At 39.9% G+C, this 13,432-nt stretch overlaps 1 protein-coding gene across 1 annotated transcript; it reads right to left on the bottom strand.

Annotated features, from left to right (window-relative positions):
- Nucleotides 1–1,156: 1,156 nt before the first annotated feature.
- Nucleotides 1,157–11,994, bottom strand: LOC128601353 (G-protein coupled receptor family C group 6 member A-like). Its single transcript, XM_053614495.1, has 6 exons — nucleotides 11,740–11,994; nucleotides 11,318–11,609; nucleotides 4,845–5,630; nucleotides 4,082–4,288; nucleotides 3,524–3,641; nucleotides 1,157–3,364 (listed from the first exon to the last, which is right to left on the bottom strand). Exons 1-6 carry the CDS (start codon nucleotides 11,928–11,930, stop codon nucleotides 1,935–1,937), a joined length of 3,024 nt encoding a protein of 1,007 aa, XP_053470470.1. The 5' UTR covers nucleotides 11,931–11,994; the 3' UTR covers nucleotides 1,157–1,934.
- Between the last annotated feature and the right edge of the window lie 1,438 nt (nucleotides 11,995–13,432).

The raw sequence follows: 13,432 nt of genomic DNA on the forward strand, positions 1-13,432 counted from the left end.
CACACACACACACACACACACACACACACACACACACACACACACACACACTCACTATATATATAAGAGAGACTTTCACTCACTAACATTTGCAAAGTAAACGTTCAGTTTGTGTATTCGCCCCTGACATTTACCAAGCCTTATTTTCCTGTGTTTGTTATCCCAGTTTTGACTTTTGCTAGTTTTTTGGTTCTTCGACTTTGTCTTTGCCCTGATTGTGCTGATTGTGCTTCACCTGACCCTCGTCTGTTTGACCTTGAGTTTGCCTATCGTATTGGATTGGTCTGCCTGGCTGTTCCTACTAATAAATTTCACTCTGCTGCATTTGAACCCATCTCTCCTCTGGTTATCGTGACACCCGTGAATAAATGATGAAATGCTGCCTGGGTTTTATCACCATCTTGGCTGCACTTCAGCACCTTACTGTACTAATATAATGCTGTAAAATGACAGTTTAACAAGTGCTGTATCATCCTGTAAAGGTTATAAAACCATAAATAATATATCTGCAAAACTTCCTTCTTCACGTCACTCATTTTATTAACATTTATCATTTGCGTATGTGATAAACTTGGTCTAACATTAAATCCTCATAATTCCAAATGTATCATAAAAGAGTAATGTACCTTATTAAACACTTGAAATGGCTTTAATACACATGATATCTGATGTGTCAACCTTATACATGCACAACTTTTTTTAACATACTATATGACCTGAGAAGCAGATTAACCTAAGATAAGATAAATAGGGTTGTTAAAAATCTGCTTTTCTAAATGTTTTAACTTTATTATAGAAAAATAGAGACAATAAAAGAAACCTTTATACATTTACACAACCTTTATACATCACAATATGTTAAATAGTATTTTGTATGATCATCTCTTTGGCATAAATTATAGAGCAGTTATCTCTTATTCCTTTATGTTTTGATCTAATTTCTGGAATGTGATTTAGCAACTGCTGACAAAGTTCAAGTGAAAATCAAATAGTAAATTTATAGGGGAAAATAAAAGAAATAACCTGGTTGCACACCACTTACCTAACACTTTATACATACATATATATATATATATATATATATATATATATATATATATATATATATATATATATATATATATATATATATATATATAAGTTATTGGATTTTCCCACATCACATCCAATATTCTCCATCTTCCTCAGGCTGGGGATGTGTTTGTGTTCCAGAGCTACTTTTTGAAAGTGTAGTTGATTAAAAATATTATACATACAGAAACTGACAAAAAAAAAAAAGAAAAAAAAGAAGCAGCTTTTTTCTGTTTAGACTGACTCAGTAGAATGACACAATGTAGGCAAAGTGAAAACACTTTAGAACTGCTTTCAGTCAGTATCGACTTGGTTTATAAGTGATGATACAAGGTTTCTTTTTCCCCTGAACATTTCAAAAAAGTTAAGGCATTTGTTTTTGTTCTTTTTTTTTGCTTTCACTTTTTACATTAAAAATTGTTTTTTTTTTTTTTTTTAGGAAATCTGGTGTGGTTCATGCATCACTAATGGACGCGTTATATGTACGTATGAAGGCTTCACACTATATGAGTGTCCACACAGAAGACCCTGACATGCTTGCATAGGTATAAATCAACCTGAAAGGATGAAAGCATTGTTATGTCTCTTTCTGTAGGTAGAGAGTGTAAATCCCACCGCACCACTATCAGCAGGTAGTCAAACAGCATTGTGGGTGATGTAGGAACCCGTATTAATTGCAACCCATTAGGGTTTAATTGCAACCCAATAGGAACCCATTAATATGCAAATTATTAATGGTGGATTTTCCGTTTAAAGTAGAAAATGCCTTTGATGAAATGCAGGATTAGATTATTTTTGTCTCACTGCCCTTTTGCATATGCATAACTGATTTGTTGAACAAGTCCATCATTCGTTGTAGTGGGTTAGAAACTCCTTGTTCGCCGACGTCTAATGGAAACAATATTCTGTCTGTGATACCAGATTGGCATTTCAGAGTCTGCATTAATGAATTTTGCTGTATTTGTTATTGTTGTATTTGCAGTATCTTCTGAGCTGTTTGCATCATCTGCAATAGTGAACAGTTCTGGTGATGTTGTCCTTGGTATTGCTATTGAGTCATCTGAGTCACCTATGTTTAGTCCGTTATCCCAACAGGACATGTCACTGTCTCTAGTACTTGATCGTGTTGATCTTGTGCTTGGTATTGTGTCCTCTGAGCTTTCTGTATTCAGTACATTATACACATCTAACATTTCATCATCTCCAACAATGAGCTGTTCTGGTGACGTTGTCCTTGGTATTGTTATTGAGTCATCTGAGTCAACTATGTTTAGTCCATTATCCCAGCCAGATATTTCAACCCCTTTAGTGCCTGGTATGGTTGGAGACGTTGGGCTTGGCAATGGTAAGGAATCCACTGAGCTTCCTAAGTAAACAGAACTTATATCTGAATGCGAAACTGTTTCTGTTGACTGGCTGCCTGTGACCTTTAATGCATTTTTGTGTTCCAGTTTTTCTGAGATAATCTTAAACCATTTTGGGGTGAAGTGGCAGAAGATGACTCCATAATTGGAGACCATGATGGCTGAGATCTGGATAATGGGCCGCAGTTCATGCTGCGTGATAAAGACTGGAATAAAGCAAAGCCAAGCAAACAGATGGATGAGCATGCTGAAGACGATAGGCTCGGTCTCATGATCTCTGCCTTTGAAGGCCAACAGGAAACACACCACAGCTAGAACTGCGATGTATACATGCATCACTCCAAAACTGACCATGGATGCACCTTGGGTACACAGATGGTTCATGGTAAGTTGCTGAGTTTTTGATTCTGTCTCCTCAACGCCCGGCTGATCAAATGCAAACCAGAAGATGCAAATGAGACCCTGTATAGCAGTGAGGAGGCCTATGATGACAAATGGCTTATCTATCTTTTGCAACTTGTGCTGTGTGTGTGGATCGTAGGCCACACAGGCAATAAAGGTGCGAAAAGCCTTCGTGAGAATGCAGGACACACACAGCGTGAATCCGAGACCGTACATGGCCTGTTGTGCCATGCAGTGATGAATGCATGGTCTGCCTAAAAAAATGATGACACCTCCAAAACTCACAATAAGCCCAAAATTCATAATACAAGAATATATTAAAGTGTCTTTGATGATGGGATTGTCTCTGTGTAAAATGAAAAAGACGAATGAGAATATCAGTAGCAGTATGCCGATTCCTGTTCCAATCATCACCACGATGGAATATGGGTCAGACCACTTCAAATACCAGACCTTCCACTCCTGACATTCTGATGAACCCGGGAGAGAAGAAAAACCGTTTGGACATTTATGACACGTGTCTTGATCTGTGGACAGAAAACAATGGAATGTGATAAAACTCATTAATGCCTTTTACTGAAAACAAGTACAGTATTAGTATTTGTGACTGCAATTCCTATAGTTCAGTCTCCGATTTGATTTAGTACAGAGCAGGTGGGATTCAGGATCAGAATTATACAACTCACCTGTCGTGTTAGAAAAGTATCCTTCAATACAATTAGTACAGGTATAGCAACAGGAAATATTTGACACACTCTTCTCTGTGCCAGGGGGACAAGTCTCTGAACACCTAGACAAAGGAACCTAGATGTTAAAAGAGAGGGTTTCTTCGGTTAAAATATTCACAACGCTCTGTGTTTACAGTGACTTGCATATTTATTCATAATTATACTAGGACCATTATACTATATTATACTATATTATACTTTTCCACATATTTCTTTGTTACAACTTGGGGAAAAAAAATGGATGCAATTGGTGATTATTAGTTAAATAATTTACACCAAATGGTCTGTAATGTCCTTTAGCTTTTTTCCATTTACATCCAGAAGATCAAAAGCATCACCACAACAACATACTACCACCACCACACAGTGTGGCCTGTGTTCTCAGGCAGATCAGTGTTGAATTCTGAAAGTCTGAAGTGTATACTATATGGACGTTATATAAAGTATTAATTTAAAGTTTAAATTCCATTTTTTCATATCACAGTTAAACAGATAACATAATCAATTTGACCTCACCGTGTTGTTGGACCATGGGATATTGTGCTCATAGACTTCCACATCGTTCTTGAGTATGAGGAATTTTCCCACCACATTGGGTATTCGTACATCACTGGCGTTTTTCCACATTATGAGATCATAGCCGCTGTCAAAATCACCATCATTATTAAAAGAATATGTCTGGTTGTCCAGGGTGAAGTTTGTCTCATGAAGAATGGCCACTAGCTGAAGGAGCAGAATTAAAAAAAAAACATCATACATAATTCCTAAAGTCTACAGAACTGTTGAATTCTGGATTCTGCTTGGCAATGGTTAATTTTCTATAACAGCAACTCTGACATTAGTGCCACTGCAAATAAAATGTTTATATTAATGTGGACAGTTACAGTAAGGCAATGTTTATGTAACATTTATGAAGGAGTCTCTAGTATCAGCACTTTGTAATAGTCAGCGGTAATCTGTAACTTTTTCTGACATCTTCAGGACAGAGGAGGTTACACTGTGAAACTCTTTTGTGTGTTATTAATGCCAACAAATAGAAAACAAGAGAGGATGGAAATGACTGTATAGCTGCTATAACGTATAACGTATAAATGAGAGTGTATAGCTGAGACCAGGAATAAAATTTTTCCTGGACATTACAAAATGCTTACTGTTGAAAATTGTTGTTATAAGTTGGATATACACACTTGTGGATGTGCTGTTGTAGGAAAACAATTCATTTATTCACCACAGAAATCAGTATTTCACTGTGACAGCTCATCCCCAAGCTTGATTTTACCTTCTCTAGTGGAAAATTGGCATCTCCAGGACAGACAGAGTTGTTACATTCCAGAATTTCCTTGATGGCATGAGCTATGGCGTAGACTGCAACTCTCTGATTATATGTAGCTGTGAGATCCACAGCACTGAGCAGGAAGTCATCGTTCATCTCTTGGGGGTTGCAATCAGATGGATATGTGTTCGCAGAATTTTGACCAGCAGTGCAGTTGAATCTCATTTGCTTGTACTCCCTGATGAAGTCATTCCATGCTCCTGAACTTGGCTTCAGGTTCTGGAGATAGTCTTTAAAGCCTGGAATCTCATCAGTGGCAAATGTAAAACCTAAAATGTCTCCTACTTTGTTTATGTCCTTCATCTTCATTAAGGAGCCTGCCGTAGACCAGGCATCACTGGCTATCCAGGTACGACTAGTGCTCGTCTTAATCATCTCTTTAAAGAGCATCTCCACCACTTTTATTCTTAAAATGAGCAGCACAACCTTGGCACTAGAGGATCGAATGCGATCAGCCACCTTCTTAATGCTCTGCTCAGATGTATCAATGGTTGGTAACACTTCTTGGAACTCTACACACACTTTTACTTTGTCTGCAGCCAGTAGAAAGTTCGCAAGTGCTGCATTGCCGTAGTCATCGTCTAGGGTCACCACTCCAACCCAGTCCCAGGAAAAGTGCCTCATGAGCTTTGCCAGTGCTTGTGTCTGGTATATATCACTTGGAATAACGCGAAAGAATGATGGGTAACGCAACTTATCACTTAGTATGGGTGCCGAAGAAGTACAACTGATCTGTCAAATGTTCAAAAACACAAATTTGGACAAATTAAACAAAAAACAGACTATTATAACAGTGCACTTACTGGACTGTGGTCTACAAAATACTAACCCCATTTTTTGTTGGGATTTTTTCTAAAATGCAATAAAAACAAAAACCTCTGATTTGTCAAGTCTCTTGAACCTTTAATTAACCCTTAAAAGGATACCTCAGGTCACTAGTGACCCGGGACGTCATTCAATACCCTTCCTTATCTTAATTTTTTTCACATTAGACCCCCACCTTTGTAGGGTCGCTACTGAACTATGTAATAGTATACGTATATATTTCTGCTCAACAGTATTGAATCTCTCACGACTCAATAAGTGCAATTCACTTTTATTCCTCAAGGTGGGAATGTTTATTAAACAATGATGATGTAACATGTCAATCATAATTACCCTAGACATAAAAAAAAGCGTCACAAAACTTGACCTGGTTCAGCTATTTACTGCAGAACAAGTTTGTAATCAAATAATAGCATTGTTTGATGGTGGATCTGATGATGATGATTATGAACAGGATAATTGCCTCGAATGATCCAGATCCTGAATATGATCCAGATGCTGAAGTTACTGGGGGAAGCTCAGAAGGTGCCACATTTATTACTTCATAGTATTTTTTTTAGGCAGGGGCGTAACCTGGCCTGTGCATTAGGGGCTGTAGCCCTGAAGATTTTTTCTTTAGCCCTGAATATTTAGCACTTCGTCACTACGTAACTTCCGTAAAAGAAGATGGCGGTGTTGTGATTTTATATCTTGAGTGAATGGACACGAGACCAATCAGACAGGGTTTACAGGAAAATACATGGAAATACTCATGGCTCAATTCTGCCAAACGCTAGCTCACACAGTCAGTATGAGGAACAATGTATATATGCTGATTTTTTGTGTGTTTTTTTATACCAGTAAAGGGGTAGACACTGAAACAGCAACATCCTCTGATACTGAGCAGGAAAACAAGTTCTAAATGTCTATATGAGTTCCAGTTTATGTGAACGTGATATTAGCAGACCATAAGGAAAGATAATGTACTTTGCATGGTACTGTAGGAGCTACCTATAGCTTAGCTGTGCCTCCCCTTGGCTAGCGACACCAAACTAACCTAGTTAGAAAAGTTTTATATTTTAAAGTCTGGTAGCCCTACACACAGTGACGACACCCGAGGCAAGTTTTATGATAAATCCAACATTTTTACCACAGCTTCCATAAAACAAATCTATGGAAGGCTAAGCTGGGCTGGAGAAAATGCATGGAGAAGAATCTGGGATTAGCCCCAGATAATTAACAGTTCCTGTTTTTAGGCATGAAATTATACACGATAAAATTATTTTAATTACAAAAATATGTTAAATATTGTAATGATTTTAATTTTGTTATGGTGTCTGAAACAATTGAATGAAAATGCTACAATACTATTTATATGTTTATTGACAAATAAAATGTCAAAATATAACAAGATATGCTGTAATTATTATTTTGTAATTGTTAATAAAATATTAATGATAATCAATAAGTCTTTATTGGTCACAAATACATTACAGCATAGTGAAATTCTTTTCTTCACATACCCCAGCCTGTCAGGAATTTGGGGTCAGAGTGCAGGGTCAGCCATAATACAGCGCCCCGGAGCAAAGAGAGTTAAGGGCCTTTCTCAAGGGTCTAACAGTGGCAGGTTGGCTGTGCTGGGGCTTGAACCCCTGACCTTCTGATCAGGAACCCAGATCCACAGGAGCCACCACTGCTCCTGTTAAGACAGTTTTATACTATTAGGGCAGTTTAGAGATCCATCCGCTTTAGATATTAACTCCGGGTCGCTAACGACCCGAATGTGTAATGGTACATTCACACATACAGCAATTTTATTGCTGCAAGTCGCCAGTCTCTATACTATGAAGTTGCCAATAGGTGTTCCTACTACTGGTTGCCATAGTAACATGGGTGGCGCAACTAACATTCCACTTTTGACAACAAACCAAACAAGTCTGTGTTTCCTGTGTGAAGTGTCTGGCTTGGTGCTGCTCATTCCCGGGCGCTGAAGCAGTGATAAGCCGGACACTTCACCCAAGAGAGGAGCTACACTGGGATTTTGCTTGATTGCAGCAAAAAGTCAGTGTGTTTCATTATTATTTATTTAATTAATTAATTTATTTTTTGCTTTAAAACCACTAAGATCCTAAGCTAAGCTAATTGGCTACTGCAACAATGGCACTACATCTTCTAGTGAGCAGGGGTGGCCAGGGATCATGTGCGCTCTACTGTCTTCAGTCCCATTGGTAGTCGCTACACCAAGTCACTCTAAATTTGCATTAAGTTAAACTTTTCTCAACTTTCCAAGTTGCTGGATATGCCCACTTCCGGTCGCAAGTGGGTGCCATCTTGCATGTCGCTGGAAGTCACCAGCTCGTATTGAAAAGTAATGGTCTCCGGTTGCATTCTCACTGTATGTGTGAATGTACCATGTTGATAGGATTGACCCTCCGCATGATGGGGATAGAAATGCCCTTATCATAGTAGAATCCTTATAACCCCTAGAAATGTCCACTGCGCTGGAGAAAGCATACTTTTCGGAGGTTCAACCTGAGCCCCAAGCTCTTCATGTGGGTGAGAACAACATCTCAATTTTGAACTGCCAGTTCCCTGGATCGTGCTAGAATTAACCTGTCATCCAGGTAGTTTAGTACATGGATGACCTGGAGTCACAATGGAGCCAGAATGACATCCATGCACTTTGTGAAGGTGCGAGGGGATAAAGCTAGCCGGAAGGGAAGAACCCGATCTTGGTATGCTGTGCCTCCAATGCAAACCTCAGGAACTTCCTTTGACTGGGCGATATTTCTATGTGGAAATATGCACCTTTTATCGTCACGAACCAGTCCTCAAACTGAATCTGTGGTTCGATAAGTTTGGGCATCAGCATCTTGAACCTGTATGTCCGAACAGTACAGTTCAGATGATGCAGATCTAAAATTGGCCGCATACTCCTCTATTTTTTGGAGACCAGGAAATAATGACTGTAAAATCATCTCTCCCTCAGGGAATGGAGTACATGTTCTATGGCCCCTTTGTCCAAAAGGGATCTTACTTCCTGCGCTAACGTCGGGCTCTGGTCTGTGCTGTCTACCGTGGTGAGCACACCTCTGAACCGCGGCACAAATGTGGAGACACATTTGGCAGTAGTTTCGACGCCGCCAGTCGGTCTTTTAGTGACATTAACTATTCCACATTCTATTGTAGGGAAAGCATCAGATTTTCATTGCCCTGTGACAGCTCGCTGACCAGAGAACACTGAAAACTTGGGACAGCCTTGGCTAGGGGAGGCCCTACAGTATTATTGGGTCTAACTGCCCTAACAACCTCATGTCCCTTGATACGTCCCTCCAAGGCCCCTCAGGACCGCTCTTCTTTGTCTGCTTGGCCTTTATGACCATTCTTAGATCAGGCCTAGTAGTAGGCCATGACTGTGGCCGCCTGGTTCCCCTGGCTGTCTGCGGGGTTTGGCGGGCTGCCATACTCGCCTTCCGTGCCTCCCTCGCACTAGTGCTGGCCCGGGCTCCACTCGTGGATGCCTGGGTGAACTCGACACAACAGGGAAGTAACTGGCTGAATGCCGCTCACTCAGCAGGTCTGCTTGGTAGGCCTGCAACACTGTCATTGTCTGCAGTGACCCACAAGCAAGACTACTACTGCATAGGCCTTGCCCACGAATGCCACGGTGGCCTTACACGTTGGCTTGGATGGCAAAGCCGGCCCCCCTAAATTACCTGCCGTTGATGGAGAGAGGTAGCTCGCAAGCGCCTCCTCCACCTTCAGCATAGCTAAATATCCATGCCGTTCATTCCCCACAATGGCCGAATAATCCAACACTGTGGGATTATAAATACGGCTTATGCATGGTTTACCACCAGAAGCCTGATATTTTGTCATGCACTTCTGGAAGAAAGGAGAGTTTCTGCAGTGTGAGGGATTTACTTTCACTGGGGAGAAAAAGGCTCATCCAGCCTTAGTAATCACTTCAAGCAGCTCTTTGTATGCTGCTCTCAGTTTTTAGTACATCCTTCCGGCTCCTTGGTGTCAGAGAGGAATTATTATTATTATTTATAAAAAAAAAAATTCTATAGCGGAAGGAGGAGTCGCTACGCGAGCTCCAGAATCCAGAGGAGAACCCAACCCAGAAGACAGAGCAAGAGATAGAGTCTCCGGATCCTCTTCCGGATCCATAAGAGATCCCCTGTATCTGAGATGACTAGCTGCCTCGGCAGCGGCCAGCCCAGATTCGCGAGGCTCTGAAACCCAACTCACTTCGGCTTCCGAGAAGAGAGCACATCGCGAGCAGAGCTGCCTAATGTAGGCGTTACAATGCGCACAGTCAGACCTCTAGAGGGCTGCCGTCGCATGCTTCATCTCTAGACACTTCACCCAGAAAGTGTGCACTACTCCCCATGATGAAACGGGAGCAAGGCCTAACACACTTCCTGAATTCTCTCACACATATTTTTCTCTCTCGCTCATTCCTTTTTTTCCTCTCTTTTTTAAAAGGGATAGAAAAGTCCAGAGATTTTGAGAAAAGATAGAGAGGAAATGAAACGTCTTTTTGTTTCTTTACACAAACAACCGACATGCAGTCTTGCTGAAGATAATAAGGCTGATGGCGCGGTTCACAGGTGCCATATATATATCACGCAGTGTGCTTAATTGCCACGTCACGAGATCATGGCAAGCCTATAAATAGGCGTGAGGGCGCTCCCAATAGTGTTATGCTAAACGTGCAATGTGGAGTTCCCTTTGAAAGGGAACAGATTTTACATATAGTCCACAAGACACGATAATAGCTGAATTTATCAAAAATTACCTGGTTCAAAAGTTGACATACCCTTGATTCTTACAACTGTGTGTTGTTACCTGGATGATCCACAACTGTTTTTTTTTGTGTTGTGATAGTTGTTCATGAGTCCCTTGTTTGTCCTGAGCAGTTAAATTGCCCATTGTTATTTAGAAAAATCTTCCAGGTCCTGCACATTCTTTGCTTTTCCAGCATCTTCTGCATATTTGACCCCTTTCCAGCAGTGTCTATATGATGTTGAGATCCATCTTTTCACACTGAGGATAACTGAGCGACTCATACACGACTATTACAAAAGGTGCAAACATTCACTGATGCTCAAGAAGGCGACACGATACATTAAGAGCCGGGGGTGTAAACTTTCGAACAGGATGATCAGTGTAAATTGTTATTATTTTGTTTAAAGATCTTATTTTTTTTCCATTTAGTACTGCCCTTTAGAAGCTAAATAAGGTATTTACATGTCTCCCAGAAGACAAAATAATTTTTATGGAATTTTTATGATCCTTCTTATTTGTTAAAAGTATTAAAATTTTGCAGATTCTACAAATGTTATGTAAACTTTTGGCCACAACTGTACACTGATCAGTTAAAACATTGGAAATCTTTTCTTTGTATTTTTGTCAGTTAAATAAAGGTTCAAGGGAATTAACAAATCAAAGATTTGTTTTTATTGCATTTTAGATAATATCCCAACTTTTCTAGATATGGGGTTTGTATTTAAGTAATAACATGACCTTTCATACAGGAGTATATTGTTTTTGTATACACTTAGTTATTCTTAGACTTAACCCCACACCACGGTACTCCTCATTATTACCTGAGGAATCATGTAGAGACTGAGCAGTTTAGCAACAGGAATGGATAATTCAGAGTATCTTTCTCCCAAAAATGCCTTCACGGGTGAACTGAAGTTTGAGTAGTCAGAGAGAACGGGAAGTGACCCATTAACCGCAAGCATATGCTCCACACAATGCAAGGCTTTGGACGCACACGCACATGGATCACACATCAGATATCCGAGCTGAATTCCAGGCAGAAAGCTTGAGTTATTGATCGTTTCAATGGTGTGGATTATCGCCAAAGATTGTACAAAAGATATTAGATTAAAGCTGAAAAAGACAGGAAGAGGAGTAAACAATTAAAAAGTGTTGATTTATCAACAGAAGTGGTCGTATAAGTTCTAGTACATTAATAAATATTGATAAAATAACACTTTAATAAACCCTTATGCATACTCACTCTGCGCATGGTGTGTATGGCCGATTTGAGGCATAAAATGTTGTGAACTTAGAGTGGACTGAGCTCAGAATCCCGATGACAATATCCCCAGGTAAATAAGCTCCACAGAGTGACGATGTAACATCACAGACTACCAACCTCCCAGAAATCAGAGTTACTCCTAACATGTACAGACAGAAATAAGGACCCATGTTGCAAATACAAAAAAAGGACTGACATTGTCCGACACAAATGCCGTCTGATATCCCTGGTACAGTGAATCTGAAAGACGTTCTGCGGGAATTTTCTTTTCACATTTTCCAACACATGATGTGCTACAGAGAACAGGAATAACCAGTTTAGGATATCTATTTCTAACAGGAGAGGTGGCTGTAACCAAGAGAGTATTATAATTCTAGAGTATTATATTTCATGAAAACAAATGATAAAATGGAAACTTCTGGTAGAGGTTGACAGAAGGAGCTGATGCATGAAGAAGAATGCAGGAATGTTAAATACTGTTGTAGAACCAGCTGTGTGAGGGTGTGGAGAAAGACTCTGTAGACAGGTGGAATTTTATCTGATCTATGGGCTCATGTTTATTCAGTCTGTGTCTTTCAACACATGTTAAAAAGCACAACAAAACCAAAACAACTCAGCAGAATTGGGTTTGTCACGAACTCACAGCTTTCGCTCTGTCAAGTTCAGGTTCATGCTCCGCCTTTACATCAAGTTCAGTTATGTTCAAAGTTAATTGCTAGCCTTGTTAATGTTGCAGTTTGTCAGTCATTGCCTGTAGAAGAAGTAAACTTCATTTTAGGTAACAACGTAGCTGGTGGTAACATGTTGTCTGACCTGGAATTGTTTGAAAGACCAGACTGCCTCAGAGGAATCTGATCCAGTAATTCCCCCACAAGGAGGCTATGAAGCAACTAAGTCTGTTAGTCAGGTGCAATTCAGGCTCAACATTTTGATTCTAGTCTAGAGAGGTATCTCTCCTTTGCTTGTGATCCCAGTGATATGGCGTTAAAAAAGTTGGATTTTACCTTGATGATGGTGTTTTGATGTATAAATGGTCTCCCTCTGTTGATGTGGTGGAAAGGACTGTGTATCAGATAGTTGTTTCAACTGGATATTGTAAACATGTCCTCTACTTGGCTAAAGACTGTCTTTGATCTGGACATTTCGGTATCAGTAAAACTTCCCCCTGCTCCATTACATCCTATCCCAGTGATAGAAAAGTCATTTGCACATGTTTTAGTTGACTGAGTAGGTCCTCTACCCAAGTCTGGAAATAAATACTTGTTGACACTAATGTGTAAAGCAACTTGTTTCCCTGAGGCTATTCCACTATGATCACAGTGCCAGTTACTGTCAAAGCTCTGATAAATTTTTGGGCTTCCTAGAGTAGTACACATGGATCAAGGAACTAACTTTCGGTCTAAAGTTTTTTCTCAAGCTTTGACTTATTTGAAGATCCGCCATCAGATTTCCAGCCCATATCACCCAGAATCACAAGGTGCCCTAGAGCAGTTTCATCAGTCCTTAAAGTTCATGTTTCATAAGTATTTTCTAGATACAGAAAAGGATTGGGATGAAGGGGTTACATTTGTTTGATGTGCAGTTTGAGAAGCAATGCAAAGGTCATAAGGTTTTAGCCCTGTAGAGTTAGTGTACCAGTTCAAGGCCACTTAAAGGTTTTAAAGGAGGAGAG

Source organism: Ictalurus furcatus, chromosome 25 (assembly GCF_023375685.1).
Source record: "Ictalurus furcatus strain D&B chromosome 25, Billie_1.0, whole genome shotgun sequence".
NCBI classification, from domain to species: Eukaryota; Metazoa; Chordata; class Actinopteri; order Siluriformes; family Ictaluridae; genus Ictalurus; species Ictalurus furcatus.